This window comes from Protopterus annectens, chromosome 15.part0 (assembly GCF_019279795.1).
Source record: "Protopterus annectens isolate FY-2018-M chromosome 15.part0, PAN1.0, whole genome shotgun sequence".
Lineage (NCBI taxonomy): Eukaryota > Metazoa > Chordata > Ceratodontiformes > Protopteridae > Protopterus > Protopterus annectens.
The window spans coordinates 281,216,049-281,241,941 of NC_056749.1; the positions used below are offsets into that span (position 1 = coordinate 281,216,049).

At 40.3% G+C, this 25,893-nt stretch overlaps 1 protein-coding gene across 1 annotated transcript in view; it reads left to right on the plus strand.

Annotated features, from left to right (window-relative positions):
* LOC122789643 (A-kinase anchor protein 17B-like) overlaps positions 1-18,876 on the plus strand; it is a 699,729-nt gene extending 680,853 nt beyond the window's left edge. The window contains exon 6 of the mRNA XM_044057053.1: positions 1,743-18,876. Coding sequence (XP_043912988.1) covers positions 1,743-3,746 — 2,004 coding nt within the window. The 3' untranslated portion in view covers positions 3,747-18,876. The remainder of the gene's footprint in view (positions 1-1,742) is intronic.
* Positions 18,877-25,893: the final 7,017 nt, after the last annotated feature.

The window sequence follows — 25,893 nt, forward strand, 5'->3', positions numbered from 1 at the left end:
TAGATGTGCACAGACAACTCAGATTCTACTAGGACAGGACTAAACCTCAAAGGAAATCTGAACTGCTGGTAGCATTTGCTGCAGGGGCAGAGGGCAAGGCTATTTCAAAGCAAACTATTTCTAAATGGATAGGCCATTGCATTCATTTCTGCTATAAGTACCCTGGAAAACCTATCCCCCAGGGGATCAGACCTCACTCCACCAAGACTGCATCTACCTCTACAGCCTTTCTCAGAGGCGTCCCTACCAGGGACATCCTAGATGCTGCTACCTGGCGTTCTGTACATACATTCACCAGGCATTACCATTTGCCAATTTTCTCTAAATCCAGAGCTGGCTTTGCCACTGCAGTCTTGCAGGACCTTATAGCTGGTCCTAATGCTATCTAAATTCCTTCTCCCAACCACAGCTTGGGGAATCTACCCAAATGTAATGACTGCAACAGTGAAACACGAAGAACATAGTTTAACTATACCTCTTCTTTCTTTTACTGTGCTTAAAAGCCTTTTTGGTGTATTTGCTTTTGTTTTGAGGTATATTTTTGTTTCTAATTATATATATATATATATATATATATATATATATATATATATATATATATTTATATATAGTTTGCTCCCCATTTGGGGGGCACCTGACAATCTGGGGCAAGAAAAAACTGATGTAATGGCGTCTGCTGCATGTTTTATACCCCTGACATCATGGAGGAGACAGCAACCGACGCAGAACCCAAGAGTTTGTTAATCAGGCCGACTGAGGGCAACCTGCCAGCAGATTATCCAAATGTAATGACTGCAACATTGAATACACTCAACATCTACATTTATGGTAAGCGTACACAGCTGTACTTTGTCTACTGTCATGGTGGGACATTGCTATTTGACAAAGGGGGGGGCTGCCTTTTGAGGACTTTGTTTTTCTACACCTTGGCTAGATGGCAGACAAAGCTAAGAAGTAGGGAAACTTATGGTGGTGGTGGGGGGGGTCGGGGGGACAACCTGCAGGATCTGCCCATGGTTCTTGGAGAGCTTTCCACAAATGAAACCATTTTTTTATCAGTTGCATTTTGCTACAGAGGCACTTTCTGGCTGTTCTTTAGTTAAAATTTTTAAGCCTGGAACAGCTTCTGTTCTTGGATTTACTTTGATTTTGCTGAGGGTCATGGACTGTTCACAGTTCAGGTACCATTTTGGTCCTGTCTGCTGCTTCCAGGTATGCATGCTGCTACACTGTCCAGGGTGCCATGGCATTCCTGTGAATATAAGTTTGATGTGGTGTTTGAGGAGACTGGCATGTTGGAGTTTTCCTGTAAATTAGATACATTCTTGTGTATCACTTGTTAGTAACAGGTGTGACATCTTTATCTTCCTGCAAATCAATAAACAATGGTACTGGAGGTTGATTTGAGTGTAAGGCAATACTTACCTTTGGAGGCAAATTGGTGGGTATGGTAGACTGTTTTTGTCATGGATGAGCAACAGTATGGCAGACATCCTGTTTGCACATTTACCCCTATGCATCAGGACTGTTTGCACAGTTACCCCTATGCTTCAGAACTTCCAGAAAAATGGTGATGTACCACGGCCATACAACAATTAAGGAAGGGCTTCTCTTCGATAAACTGACAAAGTAAAAATAAGATAATTGCTATTTTTGGTGAGCATATTCACACAGCACTATTGCTTTTCTCTTTCTTGATTTATACATTACAGTATAACCTAACTTTTTTGTTTATTTTTAAGGATCTTGCTGAAGTAAAGCACCAAAATCAAGATGAGGAAGAACACAGCCAAAACTTTGAAATAAAACAAGATATGCCAAGTAATGAAAGTGAGAAATTACATACTGAGGAAATGGACAAATTAAACATGGAAGCAGAAGGGAATAAAGCTGACAACAAACCAGAAGACAGTACCGTGAAAGACCAATCAGAGGGGGAGAATGAAGTCAAAGAAGTAAAACATGATGACTGCCATATTGTAGAACCTGAGGACCAAAAAACACAAGCTGCTGCAGTTAAAGAAATGGTAACTACACCTGAAGTGCAAAACCTCACCAATACTGAATGTGTTGAAGTAAAAGAAGAACCCCAGGCTACTTCTGGACCTATTTGTGAGGTCCCAGAAAAAGAAAAAACCCCTACATTATTGCTTCCTCTTTCTAAGACTCTTACAGCAAAACAAATAATGGAGCAAAGTTATGATGATCTATTTAGTGCTAAAACTAAAACCAAACAATATTTAGATTGTGGAGCTTTGCAGGTAACAATTAACCAAAATTGTAAGAAACCAAAATTGAATGAACGAGAAAAAAGTTGTTCCCTTGATGTGGGACCTCTGCGAACTGTAACGGACATAAACAATCGCAAAAAGCAAAAGATTTACGAAACTGATGAATTCATTCATTATCTCTTAAATCATTATGAAAGCCCAAGATATGCACGGATTCTTGAAAGTCAGCCAGACCTTGTAGATAAGTTCATTTGGCACAGAGAGGTTTCTGAAAATGGTGATGGCTTTAAAGTACATCTGAAAAACAGTGGTGAGCAGTTGGCTGAGATTAATACAGTTCATGATTTTGAGGCAGAAGACCAGTATGCTGATCAGTATAGTTGGAAAATTACTATTACAGAAACTGAGCCTAACCAAAAACTTCCTAAAGTTGCCAACAAGAAGCAGCCTGTGCCATTATGTGAGGAGTTGCAGGTGCAGTTGAGTAACTCCACCACTGTAAGTAGTTCAAAGAAACACAAACTGCTGAGCAAATCTACTTCCAAAGAGGTAGTCTCTACCAGTGATGTCAAAAAAATGAAGTTGTCTGATCAACTAGGAAGCAATTCAGGGAAGTCCAACAACACAGCTTCAAAACTTGCTAAACCTGTGTACAAAGGCAAAGGTGCAGTCCATGAACTTAGGGATGTACTTGAAGAAATCAGTAGCGAGTCTGAGTACTTCAGTGAGGAGTCAAGACGGGATCACAAAATTAAAAAAACTGGAAAACGATCTGACAGCTATGTGCCTCAGCCAAAACCTACAAAGCATGACTTGGGTAGCTTAGTAAAGGTGGTTAAAGCAAAGAAGAAGCTTGCCTCTGCCAAACGTTTTACTCGTGGTAGTTCTGTTCCTCTAAGCAAATTAGCCTTAAAGTCAAGGACAGATAAGAAAGGTTCCAAGAAGGTGATCAAAAAGAAATCCAAAGTAAAGAGTAAGAAACTGAAAAATGGTAAAAGACACGAAGAACAAGAGACTGATCTTGAATGTGTTCAGAAATTGAAAGCCTTGAATAAGAAAAAGAAGAAAAAACACTTACTTCAGAAGAAGGTCCTCCTTGAAGAAACTGAACTTTCAGAAAGTGATTCTAGTGTCTCTGAGTCACAGAAAGTACACTTGAAAAAGAAAAATAAGCTGAAACAGAGTAAGAGCTTGGAAAAGGTGAAGTGTTCATCAGATGAGTCTGTGGGTGATGAATATGCATTTGAAAACACAAATAGATTTGCAAATCGTCAGAGGAAGACAAAGTACTGCCGGGATGAAGTAGTAGACAAACATAGTTTTCATGATAAAATGTTTAACCAAAGTTATGAGTTCAATGATGAGAATTATTACTACAGACCATACATACAGGACTATAATGTCCAGAAGGATATGCCTAACAAGATAAAGGGTTTTGATACACGACATCTTCAGTATCGTCACTTAATGAAAAAAGATTCACCTAACAAAAAACGAATGAAAATTGAAAAATAGAGTAAATCTGGAAAGTACAAGTGGTGGTCTCCCCCTACACACACTTTTTTCTCTCTCGTTATGGCAGCTATCTTTCTCAAAACCTCCCAAGCATTTGTATGGTATCGACATGGAAACAGAATAGCTGGATAATGCAGTAAACAGGACAGATGACAATAGGAAAGATGGTGACCCCCCCCCCCCCCGTTTTAAACTGGCATAGTATTCTTTTGTAAATAAACTTTTTTTCTCTATTTTGCACTTTCTCCTATTCCTAATTCTATATGGCAGTCAGCTTTATTAAAAAGTGGTAATTTTTCCCTGTATAGACTAAACCTATAGTGAATGCTTTGCTGTCATCCAGCAACTCACATCCATGGCTTGTAGCATTACTTGACCTTTGGACTTATTGCAGACAAATGTAAGCGTAATTATGATTTTTCACAGTTCTTTGTTTAAAAAAAACATCAAGCTGTATATACTCCGGTTAGAAGCAGGTCAGCTGCATATTGCAAGCCTGAATTGGATTCGTTTCAGGTAGGAGTTTTGAAGTGTTCATTGGAGTTGAGGTCTGCCGTTTCTCTTTCATAGCATGTTGTTGCCCCCTTCTCCCATTTGTAAAGGTTCTGAAACATTTTAAGTTGGGGCAAAATACTGCACTAAGATTTGAAGTATTCACTGAACAGTTGTTGACTTGGTTCTTCTTTCCCCAAGTGTAGATTATTTCATGATCTTGGGGGGCATATGTGCCACCTACATATTAAAACTGATAAGCACCTTTGAGGGGTTTTAAATTAAGCTCTTGTTCAATGTTCATACTGCATTGACGGGCCTAATTCCATTTTCAGGTATATGATATTTTGATAGGAAGAATACAGGGTTTACCCTTTGGAAGTGAGTGAAGGGGGAAGTGGCTTCCATGCTCAATATAGTGACCCATGTGCAGCTTAAGATTGGTACTTTACCTGCAGCTTTCTTGCATTAAGATGCTAAGCAGCAATTTTCCTGTCACTCTGTTCCCACTGTTAAGCAGGAACTTGGCAAAAACCCAAGTAGCTGTCATTTCAGTTTAGTATGCCCTTGCTTGTCTTCCCTCCACAATCATTTCAAGACTGAAGAAGTGTAACTCATTCACTGACTGAGCTGAGAGGTGTGTCAAATTGGTTTTAAAAAAAAAGTGAGCTAAATTTAAAACAAATGAGCTTTTATTAAAAGTCAGTTCATGTCAAGTACTGAAGAATATGCTGAACAGAAGAGATAGAAGGAATTTAGTAGCTGTGACTGACAGCAGTCACGTTGTGATCTTAGTACAGTCAAATCAGAATTGCTGAAGAAAAACTGGTACATCATTGCAGCAAAACATGGTACATTCCATGATAACTGTGTTGTCTTTTGGGTATACAAAGGAAAAGTACTGAACCTTGCAGTGTGACTTGTTCCTGGGAATGTACGTAGGCTTCTGTCATTGTACTTTTTAGTTTGCTGACCACTGAAGGTGTTCTACAGAGATGATTTAGATTCTGTAACCTCCACAGTCTAGAAGCACCACCATTTAAATGCATTGAAGGGTGAAGCTAATGAACATATGAATAAGAAAAGTAAACTGGTGAATTTGCTTTGTGCTGCATGTTTAATGTATAGCAGAAAGTGTGTTCTGTTAAGTATCCATGCATACATCTGATTTTGAGTACTCTGTGTAGTGGATGGAACCCTTTGGTGCGTCTTGTACCTTTCTTGTAGCATTCCTTTGCCCCTTAGGTCAAAAACTGCACAACTTCAATATCCCTGTTCTTACTGTAATTCAGGTCTGTTAAATATTTTGTTGGAAAGTTTCAGAGCCTAAAAGCATAAAACTTTTGTGTGTGCCTGCAGTTGCAAGGCCATGACAGCTGTCACAAGTGCAAGGTCTTTTACTCCAGAACTAGCAAACTTCAAAGTGGGGAAGCTTGAGTCAGTTGTCAATGCCCAGAGCCTAGGAACAGAGTATATTATGGCTGTGGAAGCAATAGAATTATTTCTCATTGGATTATTCTCACTTAGCAAGCTGTCACACACCACATTACAGAGGCACTCCCCAAAGCACCTTCTGTTTGGAATAGGACTCTTGGTGTGACCTTCTTCCATGCAGGTGCACACTTACGAATCTCACAGCAAGAGGTTTCCTGGTTCAGTTCTCGGCTAGGGTGCCTTGTGTGCAGAGTCTGCATGTCCTCCCTTTGTTTGCATGGGTTTCCTCCAGTTGCTCTGGTTTCCTCCCACATCCAAAGGCATGCAGTAGGTGGATTGGATACTCTTGGCCACAATTGTGTGTGTGGTGTGGAATACCTACTGCAGCAATTGCTTGGTGAGATGTTTGTGGATTGAGTGTGGCTAGAGCTCCATACACATTTTAGTTTGCTATGAATGCCAAGCTTGGGCAAACCTGCGTCCATCCACCCCCATGACCCTCCCAGTTTGCTTTCCCTACATTGCAGGCTGTGAAGCTGTGTCACTCAGGTTTGTCGTTCTCTTCTTTGGTAGGTCTGAAGGTCGAACTCTTTAGCCACTGTCCAGCTGAAAACTATTACTTCAACTGTAGCTTGGTGTAGAGCTACAAAGGTCTACATGTTTCTTACAGTATAGTGTAAGGTTTATGAAATTCACTATGTAGTGATCTTTAATATGTTCTACAGGTGCTGCCCTACTTATGAGCAGGTTATGTTCCTGGGAGTTTGTCGTAAGTAGAAAATATTTGCAAGTCCAACACACCCTTGATGATTAATGGAATGTGGCTCAAAATTGTACCAATAACACACCAGAATTGCACCAAAAAGCACAAGTATGCACAATAAAGATAAAAATACTGTTCTGTAGTCATCAACAGAAATAATCACTGTACAACAAAGATGATTAGTGGAGTGTTTTAGCATCAGTAATACTTGACAGTAGTACTATATTTTTTGACAGTAGTGTATTTTTTCAGAACCATAAACAGTACTGTAATGTATTATAGCGTAGTACTGTACCTTCTGTGGATGTTGAAGGCATTGGTTCTTGTTCCGTATTGTGCCCAACAGTTCTCTTGAGATGTCTATCAAGAGATGTAGGCATAGTAGCAAATTTTTTATTGTCCTAAGTCTTCCTGTAGCAGGCAGTAGCTTTGTGAATAACTGCACACACTTTTGTAAACCTTTCAGTGCTTGGGTTCTGAGACTCCAGAGAAGCAAATGCCTTCTTAGTCATGTTGAAATCTTTAGGCAGCTGCTTACAGGTGAATTTCTTGGGTTCCACAGCTTCGTGTTCCTCCTCCGTGACTTCCTCCTGGGCCCTTTGCAACTCTAGCTCCATCAAATCCTCATTGCTCAGCTCCATACTGTGGCATTCCAGCACTTCATGGATATTTTCTTCAATTTCTGATTGTAGTTGTCTGCCCAGTTCCGCAGTCTCTTTGGCCAGGGAGTCACTGTCTTTATAATTCCATTTAATCTGTTTGGAAGAAACTCTGCCCATAATTTACAAACACTATTCATGGTGGTAGTCTTTACCTTATTCCAGGAAGCATCAGTTTTCTTAATTGCCTTGTAGATGTAGTTCTTCCAAACCTCTGTGCGACTCCACTGTCCCCTTCACAACCGGTGTGAAAGTTCTATGCAGGTAGTAAGCCTCTAAAGTTGCTATGGCACCTTGCTCCATTGGCTGAAGGACAGAGGTGGTACAACACCTTGATGTTGTCGTGAAAATTGTCCAGGAATGGTGGATGACCTGTGGCATTGTCTAGGGACAAGCAGGATCTTGAAGGGCAGGTTTTTGTTGTGGCAGTACTTTTCCATCTCAGGTGAGAGAGTGGAAAAAGTCTTCAAAAAAGAGGTTTTGTCATCTATGCTTTATGGTTAGACTTCCATACAACAGGAAGTGAAGCTGTGACAACACTCTTGAGGGTCCTGGGGTTTTCAGAATGATAGATTCACATGGGTTTAATTTTGTAGTTACCAGCAGCATTGCCACCTAACAGAAATGCAAATCTATCCTGTGATGCTTTAAACCTGGGCCATTGACTTCTCTTTCGCAATGTACGTATGTTCAGGCATTCTTCTAGTACAACTCTGCCTTGTCAACATTGAAAATCTGTTTTGTTAGGTTAACTCACTCTTCATCAATAATTGCCGATAGTACCTTGGGAAACTCCTTTGTCGCTACCATGTCCATACTGGCAGCCCCTCCAACCACTTTTATGTTGTGCAAGTTTGAGCGAGCCTTAAGTCTGTGGAACCAGCCATGGCTAACTAAATGTTTCTTCAACACTGTCACCACATGTATTCTTTAAACCTTCAGACTGACTTGTGGTCTTCTGCTGAATTAAGTTAAAACTTACAGGTATGTGGTGTTGAATACTGTTCTTGCATCCATACACAATAGTTTTTCTATTTCTTCCATCACCACACTTCATCTCTTACTAATCGTCATGGAATGTATTGGCGCATTATTTGTCTCTTGTAATTGTTGAAGCGAACTTGCTATGTTTTCAGTTTTCTCACCCAAGTTGTTTTGCTTTATAATGTCCACCTTAGTTTCCATGGTAAAACTGCAACACTTCTTGCATTCATGACTGCTACTGTTGGCTTCTGTCTCAAGCTTTGGAGGCATGGTAGGGTGTACTACTGTATTAATGTTGTAAAACATAACCAAGGTGCAGCAACATGTTTGGGGTGTACAGTACTACTGTTCAAGGTAGTAAGTCATGTCACAGAGCCAGGCACAGTATGCTGTTTGATTACAGGCTAAAAACGGAGTGCTAAGGCCATCTCTTGCACAGTGATAAGTCTGAAAGTTCATAAGTTGAAAGGGTGTAAGTAGGGGAGCATCTCTACTCTTAGAAATGTCTTTGCATCTTTATGTAGAAGGGAAAGGAATCTAGGGTTATGCCACTCTTGGAGCTTTTTTTTTTTATCAGGACCATTATTTTTGCTGTTTGGAAACATTCAGAAAAGGCAGACTGTTTATGTAGGCCATTTCTGACCGTCCTCTCTACTGACCAATAATTCTGATTTCTACTACTAGTTCTGTGCCTAGCATAGGTCTTGGAAATCTCACCACTTGACCACTCTTCCTCGAGAATAAACCCTGTCTCAACAGGTTTGGCAAGAGGTTTTACTTGCTTTACACTGTCCTTCCCCTGTCTTTCTTTCGTAGTAATCTATTGCATTGTCCGCCTTTCCCAGCTCTGGTGCATGGACAGCTGAGAGGGTAAGCCTGTGGCATTGCTTTTATTGGTTAGCTTTCACATGGCTAACTGTACCTTCTGTTTAAAAGATGGCTACCAGCACTTGTCTGCATGCATGTGGCAGCTTGCCTCAAGCTGCCCTTCTTTTATGAGTAACTGCACACATTGGGTTATATTGCATTTCTTTTAAAGGTGAGATCTTCTAGGAAATCCTCTTGGGAGGTATATTCAAAATCTCTAGAAAAGGAGCCAGACAAGTTCAGCATTGAAAGGTGGTAGTCTTGTGGATCACGTTTGTAGTCAACTTCAGGGAACTCTGATGCAAGCCAAGGTTTGAAAGGTGCAGTAACCAGTCAGGCTTCCAGAGCTTGGACACTGTTCTCCTTCAGGTGTTCCAAGGTCCTCATTGTCTCAGAAGTTTCATCTGTTTCATATAAACATGTCAGTTTGCTGTATCTTGTAGCTTTTTCATGCCATATTCAGTGGTGTATAGTGCACCATTTGGTGCATTGAACAAAGTCCGTTAACGTTCTGACTGAAGAGTAGAGCAGGTAAGTATCCTAGTCAGAGACCCTTCTGTTTCACTTATTCTATAGAGCATTTATTTTTTTCTTGGTTTGTTTAAAAATATGGTAGATATGTGAATGCCATTTGCCCCATAGAGAGCTTTAGGGTATGTCTGCCCTGTTAAAGTTGGTAAATGTGCTTGCAGAAGTTAGATTCTGTATAAATATGTCCAAGATGTTGCACCAGTATTGACCATCAAGCTTCTCTTCTGCTGTTCAGTTGATCTGTTCATTTCTCAAGGTCAAAGGCGCTGGCTTCTTTACCTCTTCTTTCATGCATGACCGTGAAAGTCAAGCTACTGGGAGCAATGTCACCATCCTGAATTAGTTTTTTTCTGTAGCTGTAATTCCCTCCCGTGCACTGACATGCATGTCAGACTGGACAGATAATGAGGAATGGCCTAAGGGTGTGCTCTGCCTTGGTCCTGTAGAGCATCCATGCCTGCTAAGGTCTCTCCCATTACGTTCCCCCACCCCCATCGGTATTCCTTCTGACCTGTGGCATCAAGGAAGGACAGCCCTATACACTTCTCACTGCCAGGATAGGCATGCCCTTACTCTATGCCTGCACTTATCAATCACCCAAGCTGCTAATTAAACTGTGGTCTCCTGGACTGTAGTCAGGACTTTTTTGTCACAGGTGGAAGCAGTCATCTGAATGTTTACTGGTTTAAGGTAGAACTTTTCAGTACCTACAGTATTTAGCAGGACTAAGACTCAGGACTTTGCATCTTGGAAGTAAGGCCTTCTTGGCCTACCTGGACAAGAGGAAACAATTGCCCATTTTAGAGAAATCCACCATGTCAACAAACTCGCATTCTAGCTACATGGATGTCACTTTGTAAAAGAAACACGCAGGAGAAGCTCAAGAAGAAGCCAAAGGAGACTAGATAGTTAAATGTCACCCCCTAAGGATGTTGTACCTAAAGATGAAAAACATCAGTTTTGCACTGTAATGAAACCCACAGAATCAACTCAACAAGCAAAGATAGTCCAAATAAGGAAACAGCAGATTGGAAAATAGTGTGTTCAACTGTTTGAGTGATTCCTTTTTTGGAGTATGTTTATCTGTGTCTGAGGAGGTCATTGTTATGGAGGTGCTTAAACAGCCCCTGGCAATGCACATTTAGAGGCTCCCATGCCATTGGCTGTCAGCATGTCCTATTAGACCAAACAACTTCCAGAGAAGGCAGTGAATGTGACTCAGGCATCCACTATAAAATCTCTGAATGAAAAATCACAGAAGGGAAAATTCTCTTGGTGTTGCAGAAAGAGGATGTCCATGTTGCTAGAAAACATGAAGCCATGGATCCCTCCAGGTTTCCAATCTCCTGTTGCGAGAAGACCCAGACAATTGAAGTCCTGTATCAAGTGAGAATTCTCACTTTGAGTTTGCAGTCCCCAGCCCACTCCTACCTCTTTTCCATGATTGGGCTCAGGGATTTCTTCAATTTCTACAAAGCTTAAAACCTGATCTAGCACCATCCTGCATGTTTGGAGTCTTACCTTCCAAAAGGAAGAGGAAATAGTCTCCTGTTAGGGACGGAGACTCTTCAGGTTTAGAGGAAAGGGAGGAAGACCTGGATTATAAGTCATCGATGTCCCCCTTGTCCTGTGACTCCGGTCATGAGGACACTTTGGTGTCTAACTTGCCCCAAGAGAGATTTCCTCTGTGGCGATGCCCTCTTCTTAATAAGAGTATTCCCACTGCCAAATTCTCAAACTGTCAAGGCCTTGGCTTTTCAGAAAAGAGCTGTGGACTTTCTAGGACTCTGTATCTATTCCTATGGTCCAAGAAGCCCACCTGGATGTTTCTGATGCAACTTCTCTGCTACCAGACTCCTAATCTTTCACCTACCCTAATAAGGTCTGTCTCTTTCTGCAGGGTACAGGAGCCTTTAACAAACTAACCTTCATCCAAAGCAGGTGAGTTCCGGATGTTATAGAAAAGGGGGATATATTCTCAAATTCCTCAAGCCATACTTGACGTCTAGTTCTGGTAGATCCTGTGATGTGAGGTGAAACTCCTGAAAGTCAGTCCCCTTCTTTCCCAAAATGGGGGCTATATGGGGCTGCCCTTAAAAGGCAAGGTTCTTCATCAGGCTGCTTCAGCCTTCTTATCAGTTATATTGGGCTTTGCATGGTCAACCATCTCGCATTGATGCCTTTGCCTCCTTCCCATGAGATTTCAGGCTTCCATTAATAGACATGAGTGCTTCTTGGAAGTCTGTTTGGGAACCTCTTAGAAAAATTCTGCATATTATACTGAAAGTATACGTTGTCTAGACCATCTTTGTTGTCCTTTCTGTCACTCACATAATCATCTTTAGTGTTTTGGTAATGACTGTAGAAAGCATGAGGTATCACAGCATTCTGATATTCTCTTACTTAAAAACTTGTTTGCTGGCAACCCCCCCCCCCCATTCAGAATTCCCTATATATTGTGGTAACTTGGAATCGTCATCTGAGTAGTACTCCTTGATTTGTACATGGTGCATCCCTTTTATAAAGGAATGTATATGTTATAACTGAAATCACACCCTTATCCTATCATTGTGAGACTTGGTACTTGGGTATCTAGCGTCCTGAGAGGAGTCTCTCAGACTGGAGTAAGTAAGACTTTTGTTGTGTTATGTGGGGCTTATGACCGTGACTGCCTTTGTGTGAGCTCTACAGTGTTCTTGTTTTGCACCCTTATCTCCACTTCCTGGATTGGTAGGCGTTTACTTCTAACCTCAAGGAAGACTTCCAGTTTATTTTTCCCAGCAACGTAGCAGTTCCTGTTTTATAGTGGAAAGTTTCATTCAGATTTTTTTGTGGTACCCATTCACTTGAGAACCATTTTTTGCACCATTTGCCCCCACTGTCTGCCATCATTCCCCTCCACGGCCAATCGGCCCATTCATTCCCCATCACTGGAATAAGAGCTGGTTGGGAGGCACCATCATTTAGATAGCCATGCGGGGTGGTTTGAGGTTTTCTGTTTATTTTCCCATAACCATCTCAGATATCTTTGTTAGGTGTAGGGGAGGATCGTGCAATAGGATGACAACAGAAGATGGCCCCTGACTTCCTCAAGGGGCATTCCCTCCAGGAAATTCTGCTCCACCCCCATAAGGGAGGCAGTCTTCCCTCTAGTATAAGCAACCTCTCCTTCCCCCAGACGAGGCTGAACAGGCCACACCCATTTAGTACTTCCCTCCCTACCTGGCTCTTTCAGTGCCAGGTCTGCTAGTCCATCAGTCACCTGGGATGTAGTTGAGTCCATACCCCATGCAATGGACCCAGGAAGAGAGGCATTTTTGGCAGTCATTGCCCTTGAGCTGATGGTGATATTTTTGGCCTTTCCTTCTGTGGCGGCCTTCCCTGAAGTCTGAGTCTTTACTGGTGATATTGATTAGTCACATAGGTACCTAGACAAGATGTTGGAAATGTGCTTCTTCCCCATTTGCAGGGAAGTGATCAAAAATAGACCACTAATGAAGACTTGAGGCATTTTTCAGACAGTGATCCATATTCCAGAGAAATCCATTTTCCTGGAGACTTTGCATCAAAGTTTCAGCTCTCTTCAAAGTTGTGGCTTCAAATAAGCTTTGTTTTCCCCCTCCTTGTGTAGCTCTTTTTATACCCAAACTCTCATCAATGCCATATTTTTGTGTAGCTTTATCCAGGCTAATGTAGCCCTGACATTCATAACTTTTTCCTTGAAAGTAAATGACTGTGAAAACAGTTGTTTTGAGAGGCTTGGTTGAGTTTCTGTAGTACAGTCCTTGTGCACATCATGAATCATTTTAAGGGATTAACATAGTGTGCTGTGTTGTACCCTTCCACAAAAGGGAGGTGAGGCAGGAGTGTAGCAAGGAAGTTAGTTTGTGCTCAGATCTTATAATGCTTACCCCCACCTGCATTTAAAAAATGTATCCAGTCTTCAAAGTGTTGCCCTTAAAATTTAAGAAAGGGGTGCACTTTTCATCTCATGCCATTTATAACTTTTAAAGTATTTTTAGTGGTGCAGTCCTATCACTTGTGCATGTTTATAAAAGCTTTATAGAACACACTAATTTAGACTGTTCTAAACACTGTACTGTTTGAGTCACAAAGTTTGAGGGAAGTTTAGAAAAATATATGCAGTGCGTGGAGCACCATGATTACTCTTGTCTTCTTCCAGATAACAATCAGTTAAGTGCTAGTGTAGCTTGAGACCAGATCTTAACAAATGTTAAGGGACCCCCCCCCCGCGCTTAACTTACTAAGGGCTGGTCTTGCAGTAGGCAGTCACATCTGACAGACTGCAGAGATTTTTCTCCCTGCTGTCTGTGCTAGTAATGGTCCCTATTTTTTGTTATAAACTTACAAAACCTGTTATTTTAGCACGCCTTTTCTGAAGGATACAAAGTCTGAAACTCAAATGTACGTCATTAGTGACTTGGTCCTCCTTGATTTGTCCGAAAACCAATTTGAGGATCAGACCAAACATGATGCAAAAATCTGGACTGTTGAGGGGCATGGTAGGTGAGTGCATACATAAGAGACTGAGCTGCAGTGTCTTTTTGACGGCTCTAAGTGCTTTACAGCTTTTAAAGCCAACAAAACACTTCAGTCTTTTTTTTCTGTTATAACCAGTAGTACATGGAGAAGATAAAGCTCTATGCACTGCAGAGAATTATGATTGGTTTGCTGATCATAACGCCCTTGTGTCATCTGTAGATCCCAAGATTCCGCTCCAGGTCAGTTTTGTTCCATGTCTTGAACGCAATAAATAGGTTATGATAAGCGACCCAGTCATCCTTTGTATTCATTTGAGTACAAGTATGCCTAGCTACACCTTTTGAGCAGGCTTAAGCCTCATCATTCCACTCCTTCCCTGAACCAATCCCATCAGGTGACAGAGCTACTAGTTGAACTATACTTGCATAGGGCTTTATCTTTGTATGACAACAGAACTGACCGGTATTCAAGTAATCTTCTGAAGCTAGTGCTCTTCACAAATTAAAAAAAATGTCTTCATTGCAGTGCTATTCAAATTTTTTTCCCTCCAAATAAGCAGATGGTTGGTGTGGAGTTGGATGTTGGACACTTCAGAGGAAATGGAGGAAGGTTCCTCTCTGCAGCCCTACATCCACCTCCCCAGTCACCTTCTGGACAAGTTCCATTTGGAAAATCCCTGGCTTATTTCTGTCACTCTGATCAGAAGACCTAGTTTTAATATCCCTCAAGTATTGAAATTTGCACTATGACAGACCAGCTCTTACACATCAAAATGTTGCCACTGCAATAGCCTGTATACAGCTTCAGGATCTCCCTAATGAGATTGTGAAGTTATTGATAGTTACTACAGTAGAATACCAGTAAGACCAGGTAAAATTCAGTCTGGGTTACTGACATCTTAATTGCACAACTCAAGCTCTCACGCCCTTCCTTGGGTATCTTTTTTTATCTGGTTATTTTACACCATTTTCAAGGTGACTGTATTTTCCTACCTTAAATGTGATGCAGGGGCAAGAAAGACTAACCTCAGCATAGAGTGCTGAAGCATTTTCTTAAGTGGATCTTCATCTATGGTCTCAGACTGCCTTGAGATTTGAACCACATGGTGAATATGTTATGTCTGCATTTCAGACTTGGTGGGTCAACTACATGTGAAGTGTGTTTTTCCTGGAAGTTGCTTAAACATAATGTTTCTAGGCATGAAACAGAATGCCGTATCTGCATTCCATTTCTGCCTTGTGTTGGCAGTCAATGGTGTGCAGTGGCTGTTTGGAACTTTTCACGTAAAATATTTACATGAAAAATAAGACTTTTCTAAATGTTTTGCAGTTTGCCACATGAGCCCTTTCAGGCTCACAGGGGCAAAGGGCATGAAGTGTTGATGTAGTTTAGGGGATATGAGTTCTGATCTTGACTTCTACAACACACAAAATAAGTGAAAAGGTCATTGAATGAGCATTCTGCCAACAGGAATATTTAACAAATATTTGTCAAATATTAAACAAATATTTGTCAAATATTTGTTAGTCAGATGCTAATTTTGTGTCTTAGGAGCTTAGCTGTTTATTTTTCTTTATTTGCTCACTGTTATAACTGTCTGCTTGCTTCCAGGTACAGCAGCCCAGACTTGTTATTGCCTGATTAGTAGTTGCTTGCACCATTGCATGCTAAAATACCTTTCTTTTTTTTACTTTTTTGTTTGCTGTTCTTAAACAGAAGTAAAAAACTTTAGGATAGATGCTACCATACAAGCATAATGTCTTTATTTTTTCAGGTGAGTCAGAACTTTGAACTTTATTTTTAAGATGATTCTTAACAGCCCATTACTCCTGCTGAGCAAATTAGTTTCCTACTAGCATGTGTAACGTGCCTGGTGTATAGGGACTGCGACTTAGGGTAGATCTTCATTTCATGTCTTGCAGATCTCTGAGATTTTCTCTATCTTCATCTCCTGGTGTTATGGATTGTTATTCTCCATAGCTTGGATTTGTTGTGACATTTGTGGTTTTATCTGCATAGGATCCAGTAGTTTCCTTTCTACCAACACAGAAGGTTTTTCAGCTTACAGTGGATCTTGTACAACCAGATTGCCTCTCCCAAAACAGCAGAAGAGTTGACAACATAAAGTGTTTTGATTCCACTACCATGTCCTCTGTAGACGTCTGTGGCATGGCCACTTAGAGTCTACACATCTTTATGAAGCACTGTAATCTGAACCTCCAGTCCAGGAGCACCTTGTTCTTCGATTGCACTTTGATGCAGAACATTCTTTGAGAAATCACCTACTTTCAGGCTCGTACAAACATTTTTTGAAGCATTTTTGTGTATTTTGTATGTTGTATTTCGAGGACCTTTCAACAGGTATCGAGTATTCGCCCCATCAGCTGTTTTTTCAGGAACACCCTCTACAGAGGTAGCATTATTCCCATCCTCTGCCCACCACCCCTTCAGCTGAAGATGGGTATGCCCCAGTTGCCGTGGTAAGGCACCAAAATCTCCTGTAAGTATTGCTTTCAGTAGGTTTACTACAGTGTTGATTTGCAAATGTAGCTATTTTAATGGGGTGCCAGAATCCTGAGAAGGTTGCACATATAATTCTGGTGCAGGGATGCCATATTTTCTACCACCTGCAAGACAAGCCCGATCACAGAATACTTAATGCTCATGTATTTGACACTGTTTATAGTCCAGAATGCATTCTGGTTGTGCAAATGTGACAGAGCCGTGAGAACACGGTTCTTAAAAGGTGATTTTGTAGCTGTAAGAGATGGAAGATAACAGCTTGATGTGCATCTCAGAAGGAAGCTTATTGTAAAGTTCCATGATGTTAAAGGATAGATACACCATCGAAACATCCAGTTTTAAAAATTGCATTTTTCGTTTTAGAAAATATTTTAGTATGAATTCTTTTTCCAGAGAGTCTAGAAAATTTTGTTGGACTTGCTGTCAGAATCCAGAGGAATGACTGAGCAAAATATTCTCCGATTCAAACTGTAAAACCCATTTCAAAACTTCTTGCAACATGATTTAAAGCATTCTTGCAGAAGGGCTGGGACCCTCTGCACTCCTGCAAACTGTGTGTAGAAACTCCAAGGTCACTGTACTCCACTGTTGAGTGAATATTTGAGATGTCCATAAACTTGAACTTGTATATTTCACTTCATTCACCAAGTCTGGAGTATGCAAAGATCACTGTTATGGTCCTTGCATTTAACAAAAGAATGCTGACGGACAAAATATTTTCTTAAACATTTTAAAACATGTTTATGTTCATGCTTTCATTAACATGGAAATGGATGTATATCAAGCTTTCTAAATCAAAAATAAGATGACATGTTTAAAAGCTGTAAATCTCTATAGTGGCATTGACATTTTCAAAAGTTGTCTTTAGTAGATGCAGACATACAGTTCTCCGTTTTATATATATTATATAGTATTTTATATATATATATATATATATATATATATATATATATATATATATATATATAATATGATTTATATGCAGAGAATCAAGTAGCATTTAATAGGGACTGAACTTAATCTCATTTTGTCAAGTTATTTAGTGGAGTGTTGTCCCCCTCACCCAGGACCCATGTATGCTTACATTGTTCAAAGTCCACATAAATGTGCTCAATGATCAGTTATGTGCTACTTGACATATCTATGTAATGGTGTGTGTTTCTATGCATGCATCTGCATATTGTACATGTAAGAGACTCATCAAACTGTAGAAATGCAGATGATTTTAACAAATCAAATGTAATTGTGCAGGAAGAACTTGGAATATCTAGAAACGCTACTATAACAATGCCTAGATTGGAAAAAATCTTTTTCAGGTATTTCTGTTGGGGGATGGGGGTAATTATTTTGAGTATTTTTTGCAGGGGAGCAAGTCACCTTGTACCCCACACACGTGCCGATCTGTAAAAATATATACTAATTTGGAGATCAGCGCATACTTCCTAGTACCCACTGCTGCACTTTCTCACACAGTATCTTTTGACCACTTAGGCATTTTGTTTATTAAAAAATACCTGTATCAAATTTGAGAAAAGTGTAATTAAAACCGATGTGGAAGCACTTGTATATTATTTAAAAAAACAGGCTACTTGTCCCAAAAGTGAGATTTGTAATTTCAAATCTTGTCAATTTGAAAGTATCATTAGCAGATGCATACAAGTAATCCGGCCTTAAAGAGGTTTTGCAAGGGGGGCGGGGGGAGGAGGCGGCTGTACCTTTCACACTATTGCTACTAACATGTACTAACTCTAAGATTGCTGTACTAGTAAGAGGAATGTACTGAAGTACTGCAGCCTCAGTATTTATTCACATTTTTGTTTTGCTGTACCAAGGGTCACATATGTTGCCCTTAAAGGAGTTCAATTTAAAATGTGTGGCAAATAGGGACATGCTACTTTGCATACACATGTTAAGGCAAAGGGACTTGAATGAGGCTTTTATAATACTAACTTTCAAGATAGCATTTTAAAGTTGTTCAACTTGAGTGGTCTAACCTTTAGGCATTTCTGATACAAAATTCTGTTAACGTTCAGCTCCAGTGATCCAAGTCATTTTTTAGTATTTTAATTTTTACTTCCATGTACCATGAATGGGTTATGTTGATTATTTTCCACAGAGCTCTGCTGTGTAGTGCGATCCCTTGCTAAGGGCAGTGAATCGGTCAGAAAAGGAAGTGTGTTGAAAGAGGCAGTGCAACTGCTTGTAGTATGGGACATTTTGGGATACAGAAGTAGAATTGTTTCCAGTATTTTCAAGTTCCCACAGTAACAGTTGACTTGTGTATTTGCTTTAAAATTAATGTAAAATCTGTGCATTTCTTGCAAAGGTAATGTCTGAAAGTTATGACAGTCTATAAAACACAATTTAAATCAAACTGTAAAATCAGATAATTTGTTGCATGTTGTCCCACTTTGTGTATTCTTTGCTTTATCTATTTTAATTGTGATCTTCAAGGGGAAGTACTTAGCATCCAGTTCCATGATATTGAATGTAGCCCTGAAGCTGCTGATGCAGTTCAGCACACCAGCCATAATAACTACTTGATTATAAGAGCAAAGATAGAAATGCCTTTTAAGGAAAACAAATTCCAGTACAGTGCACTTGGAGAGTGGTAAGTAAAGGAACTGTTTACTTTTCCTGCAGGAATCTTGAAAGGTGTGATGGACAGATAAGATAGTATTAATTGATCTGGATCTTTATTTGAAAGAAGTAACAACCAACTTTCACTGCTAATAAAAGATTGAAGAGTGTTTTTGCTAGATTTAGCAGGAACATGGGAAGGTAGATCCCACGCCAAGCTTCAGACAAGACTGGTTTAACAAGTTTGACTAGTTTGGCATCACATGGTTGGAGCAGTGGTATATCTCCCTCACTGACAGGTAAAATGGACTGCCATTTCATTTAGTGGTAAACTGAGAGGCTTTTTGGAGGTGAAGTAATTGAAGTAGCACATACGTTGGCACATCAAGTTGTAACTGAATTGTCAAACGCTATGCAGAGTCAAAGTGCATAAATATACTATTGCCTCTGTTCAACCATGGAAAACTGTTATTCAGGGGGTCTTTTCACCTTTCTATGCAAGTCTGTTGTGTGGCAGTTGTTTGCCAGTAGGAATGGTTTCACATTCTGTGGTAAGTACCTGATCACTTTCAGTTTGGATATTTTTTTTCTGCAGTTTGCAGTAACCTATTAGAGTGGCATGCAAAATGGTGAACCACTGGAGAGGAGTTTTACATTTTCTCCTAATTTTGAGATTGAATAATGGATAACAAGTTCAGAGCTGTTTGAGAATGCTGGTCAGACATTTCCTTAGTAATATACCAAGTAGAGTATTTTGCCCAGTTCATTTTTAAACTTTTAACCACACAGCTGTTTACTTACAGCCCATGTAAAAGATTCTCAATTCTTCCATCATCTTCCAATTTGGTGTTTACCCAGAAATTTTATCCTTTAAGTTCTTATTCAAAACCCTTGAGGTGGACTGAATTATTTGTCATGAGCTGCCACACAGTAGTACATAGAGGGTGTTAATGGAGTTTGAAAGGGGTCAGGTGCACTAGTTTATCAGTTATTTTTCATGCGGTCTGTTCATTGCTTATCTTCACGTTATATCTGCTGAGAATGTTGAGAAGTAGCAAGTCACATGAACTACAGGCTGTTGCTCTAACAATGGTTCTTTAGCTGGTGGTGGTACGTTCTAGCCCACTGTGTCTTTATCCTATCTTGGGCAAGGCCTGTTAGGCACAAGTGCCTTTTTTGTTAAGGAATTTTAAATGATTTGATCGTTTTGGCTAAATCACCTGTTTAGTTTACTTTTACAAGTTGAAGCTCTGCCATCATTCACAGTAATGTAGATTTTATGTAGTTCACTTCTGTTCAAAAGATTATACTTCAGATTTCTGTGTATTGGATGTGCATTTTGGCCACTTCCCAGACTGACCAAGTCCCCCGTTATACTGTATACTCCTGTTCATTGTTCTTTGTGATTCTTTAACCCTCATCACCTCCTTTGTTGGGAGCAACTCTGAGTGCCTTGCCTCACAGAGCCCCCTCTCATGTGCTATCAATGTATTCGGGGGTGTGAGAGCTGGCTGCTAGCAGGTTTTCATCCTCAGCTTGGCTAGGAGTTTAGTTTTTATGCCTGTAGCTCTGTCCATGGTGGTTTGCAAGCATGGTGCAGTGTTGTGCATTGCTAGGGATAATTTATGCTTCCCATACAACAGTGATGCTCAGCTAGCATGAGAATATTCCTTGCCCGAGTTATGTTCACTTGGTTCATACCACGTGAAGTAACAGTACTGTTTTCCCCAGTAGCATTCCTGTTGCATGACTAAAATAGTTCCAAGATGTGCAAGCCAGCATCAGCTACTCACTTCAATCTTCAACACCTGAGCCACTGTTCAGATCTGGGGCTTCTGGAGCACAGGTCATTTTCCTTTGCATTGTGTAATTCATTTCTCTTAATTTACTTTAAAGTTAAAACTGAGTTTTTAAGTCAAATCCTTTGATCAGACTAGAATGAAAGAAACTGGCATTGTACATGACTGCTTGTTTTACTTTTTGTGCATTATGTACATACAGAAAAATACTGCGGTGGTGGTGCTGCGGTAGTGTTGTCACCTCATAGCAAGATGTCCCGTTCGATTCTCAGCTAGAGCGTCTTCTGTGTGGAGGCATACGTGAATGGGGCGTGCCTTCATTGAAGGTTGTGCGTCAGGGCTGGTAACCCAGTACGTAAAAATCCACTACCAATCATTAGCTGACCGGAGTTCCGCTGTGGCGACCCCTAACAGGGAAAAGCCGAAAGAGACAGACATGTACATACAGGAAAATGCAGCTTTTGTATTCAGATGTAGCAAAGTAGTCATTTAAGCTTAGTATTTGTGGTGTAGCACCAGTAGATGGTTTGCCCTGAAACAGGTTGAACAGGGTATTGGCTGTCCTGTTTTTTGACACATTAGGGCCTTTGTTTTACAGTAGCAGCCAAACAGTTAGCATGGCAGTTCCATATTATGTAAACATGCCCACTGCATCTGAGACTCTTGTTAAAGTATAAGAACACCAGCAAATCATCCTAACTTTGGGGGAAAATAGGAAGTGTAAATAAAATGCTGTAATTTGCGACTTTCAAGCAAGAAGAGCTTAATGATTTTGGGGGGGGGGGGGGTGACATCACAGTACAGACAAATTTCTCCTGTTTTGCAGAGTGCAGCAAGTTTTGACAGGTGCTTTCATACTGGCATCTGCTTATTGCGGAAGAAATCTAGGAGGAAAACTCAAGTGATCCATAATCATTTGCTACTTTTATTACACAGCCTACCCCATATTTTTACGTTCGAGTCCTTAATTACTTTTTGCTTGTAAATAACATCTGGAAATTTCTATGCCAGTGCCAGTTAAATTAGATTTTTGTATTCATGTTAAACGTGGTATAATGATACTTAACTATTTGCACTTTAAACTTAATTCAGGGGTGTATAGAATTTCTTTAGTTCAGCATTGAATGTTCTACTCATGTAAATGTTTCTTGATGTCTTCGTGGATGCTTTACTGTACCTGTACAACGTGATGTACCTATTAACTTTACAGGATGATATTATGGTAACATGACTTGGTCACATTTGAGAACTTTTTTTTTTGTACAAGCTTTAATAGATTCAGAACTGACATAACATCCGAATATGTATATAATTATTGTATTCTCATTCCATTCCACTATAGTGTGTATAATGCTGTAATTTTCGTAATAGCAAGTTATATGAGTGTAGAAATGGAAAATGACCTCTGTAAAGCCATGTGTACTCTGTGGCAAGATTCTTCATTTTCTGTGCAGATTGTAAAAGTTGATAACTGAAAATGTGAAACTCAGAAGTATAACTGGTTGGCATTTATTTTGAAATGGCAAATGGGTCTTGGATTTGATGTCTCTAAATTGTAAATGCTGTTCAGAATTTAGAGAGCTGTAACTGGGTGTCCCCTATTTTACACATTACTGCACAGTATGGTTGTATATAGCTTTGTATAGGCTACTATAAAAATAAATACATGTTTTTCATAGCACATAGTTTGGAAGAATTTGCTGTTAATGTTATATGGCATGCACATTAGTAATAGCAACAGCAGCTTGTGTTTCCTTCAAAACACAGCTCAACTAGTCGCAGGTCAAAAATAAGATTGAATCTACAACCAGATTCATTTTTATCCATCAAAAGCAGTCTTGGTGTAGGAAATGAAAATGTAATTGCTAGAACTTTTATACATGGTCATGATTCAGTAAATCAAGACAGATGGACAAAGGCTGGGCTCAGTAAACAGGTTAACTTTTGAAATATGAAAAAAAAAGCTTAATTTTTGTATGTAAAGAAGTGAAAATGATCAGGCTTAGAGCCATTACTCTGACTATGGTACTCGGTGTGCTTTAAAAATCAATAAATACAAATTGCTCTACACTGGATTTATGTTGTAAAATTGATTTTCAGTGTCCATTCTTTAGGAGTGAATGCTGCAGGTTCCCATCAGGTCTGCACAGGAAAATTTTCCAGGCAAAAACTCATCCCATTACTCGCAGTACGCTGTATTCCGTCATTGTTCAGAACTCTACTGCTGCCCAATTTACATAGAGAAATGGCCCCAGACTATTTTTCTTCATTGTTTTCCAAAAGTTGATGTACTTTAAGATTTTTTTTTATTATTATTCACATCTTTCAAGTCAAATCAATCTTGTTTTTTATCCCTTTGTGGAATATTTACAGAGTTTCTAGCTTCTTTTTTACCCTACCTATTATAATCCAAAATCTTTTTATAGTCGTTTGTGTTCTTTGCCATTGGTACTTGCCAACTGAGGGCTTTTTGGACTTCAGGGTTATTTTTAAGATTTTGAGACTTGTATCAAATGGTTTGGAGCACATGTACAGAGAGGCTTGTTAGTGGTATACTTAGGTGCAGAACATTTAATGAAATTTGTAAAGCCATTAAAAAGATTATTACAAGTGTACTAAGGTTATTTTCAAGTGTGTGCTCCCTAGGGATGCTTCCATTACAGAAGACTCCTTTCCTTATCAACTGTCTAAGGACTTAATCCACCACCATCACCCCCCACACACACACACACACACACACACACACAGGATGTTCTTCGTGTTTCACTGTTGCAGTCATCACATTTGGGTTATCTGCTTGCAGTAGCCCTCAGTTGGCCTGATTATCAAAGTCTTGGGTCCTGTGTCGGTTGCTGTCTCATCTTCCATGACGTCAGGGGTATAAAGCATGCAGCCGATGCCATTACATCAGTCTTTCTTGCCGTGCGGTGCCCAAAGCAGAAGCAGTTCACAAGTGGTGGTCATCCGACTCCTGAAATTTTCGTTTTCGAGTTTCAGAACCAAAGTCTTCAACTAAAGCTAAGTACCCCGTTGGGGAAAATTTTTCTTGCTCTAAACCGATGTCAGTAAAAGTCTAATTGTATTTCTTGTGGAAAGCAAATACCTCAAAGATTTTAATTCGTACTGTATTCCTTGCCTAGGCCCTGACCACGACGTACCTCGCTGTCTGTTTTGTGCCTTATTTAAACAACAAACTATTCGTTGTCTGTATATTTACGCTTTTAAATATTTTGGTACTCTGTTCAATTATCCAGATATGTCTTCGGTAAGCCACCCAACTACTGACATTCTGAAAAAATGCAAAGCTAAAGACAGGCCGCCTAGGTCCAAAGCTGCCGACAACGCTTCTAAGCAAGTCACCAGCTCGCCGGTACTCAATGAGCTGCTTTCACAGCCCCTGATACCTGCTACTTCAGATTAGCAGGCCTCTATTGAGACCCATTTGGTGTCCAGTATGCCGCGAGATGCTTCAACTGTGGAACCTGTGGATGTCTCTCCTTGATGGGTCTGGAGCCGCTGTGCAAGCACCGGCTTCTGAGGGTGTATTCAGGCCTACTGACTTGCATATTAAACCAACGCCATCTTCTTCAAAGCCAAAAACTCGAACCATGCCTAGAAAACAGACGCCCAGACCGCATGGTCAGGCCTCTATGCCTAAAAAACAAATAATGGCTGAATACCTTATTACTTTAATCAGGGGAAGCCAACCTTCCCCCTCTGAGACCTAGGACTGAATTTGCTTATGATTTTTATGATCAGGGTTCTGAAATTTCTGTTTCCTGTGATGACCAGGATGTACCCTTGTCTACCTGTGAGGATTCTGATGCGGAGGACTCTATTCCCACTTCTCCCCCCCCCCCCCCGAGGATTTCTCTTTTGGTAAATCCTTGCATACTCTTGGGGAGCATTTTCGCTGGGAAAGCCAGGATTACTCTGATTCTAAAAAGAGGCTTAGGGATTTCTTACTCCTGCCCCAACACAGGCCTTTAGCTATACCTCCTGTACTAGACATTGTTGATACCTTTTCGGAATCTAGCTTGGCCCCTGATTCTTTACGTCCTGCTCCCAGAAAACCTGACAGATATTACAGGGTTCCTGACTCTCTGAAGTTCCTTTTTATAAATCCTACTGCGGATCCTGAGACCATTTCACAGGGACCCAAGAGCATTAAGGCAACTACTGCCAAAAATCCTACCCACTCTGATAGAGATTCCAGGGCACTGGATAGATGGGGTAAGAAGGTATACACTTCTGCAACCTTGGCCATTAGGGCCTTAAACTGCCAGTTTCATATGTTAACGTATCAGCAGCATATTACTGGATTGTTTAAACAGAAAATGGTGATTCCTGATTGTGCTGAAAATAAAGATTTTACAGGATTTAATGCATTCTGCTGAGCAAGTTGGAAAATATACTTTGCAATGTGGTTTTGATTCACTAGAGGCATCTTGTAGGTCTGCTGTCACTGAGTCTGTACTTAGAATGCATCCTTGGCTTAAGGAGCAATCTTTGCCTGATCATGTTAAAGTTAAATTGCTGGATGCTCCCTTAAGTCAGGACCGCCTGTTTGGCAACAAAGCAGAAGTAATACTTAAAAAGATGGAGGAAAAAGCTAAATCTATACAAACTGTTAAAGATTTTCTACAAGTAGAGCCTCCAAGATTTAGTAGGCATTGGCCCTCTAAGAATTGATCCTTTCCTGCTTCTTCCAGGCCTTCTCAGTCCAAACCTAGAACCAGTAGAACACCCAGGCTTCAGTCCCAGGGTACGCACAGGACTAAGCAGTGGGGGCTCCCACTTCCAAATCAGGGAGTAGTAAAACTCCCCCCATGGTAAACTGTCTCAATGACTTAACTTTAAAACTTCCAAGCCCTTCTCAACTGACTGCTGCTTTTGGGGGGGGGGGGGGGATTGCTCTGCAGGCAAAATACTGGAAACTCATTACCCAGGATGAATGGGTTTTAAATATAATCTCCCAAGGATACAGATTTCACTTCCACACATTACCAACC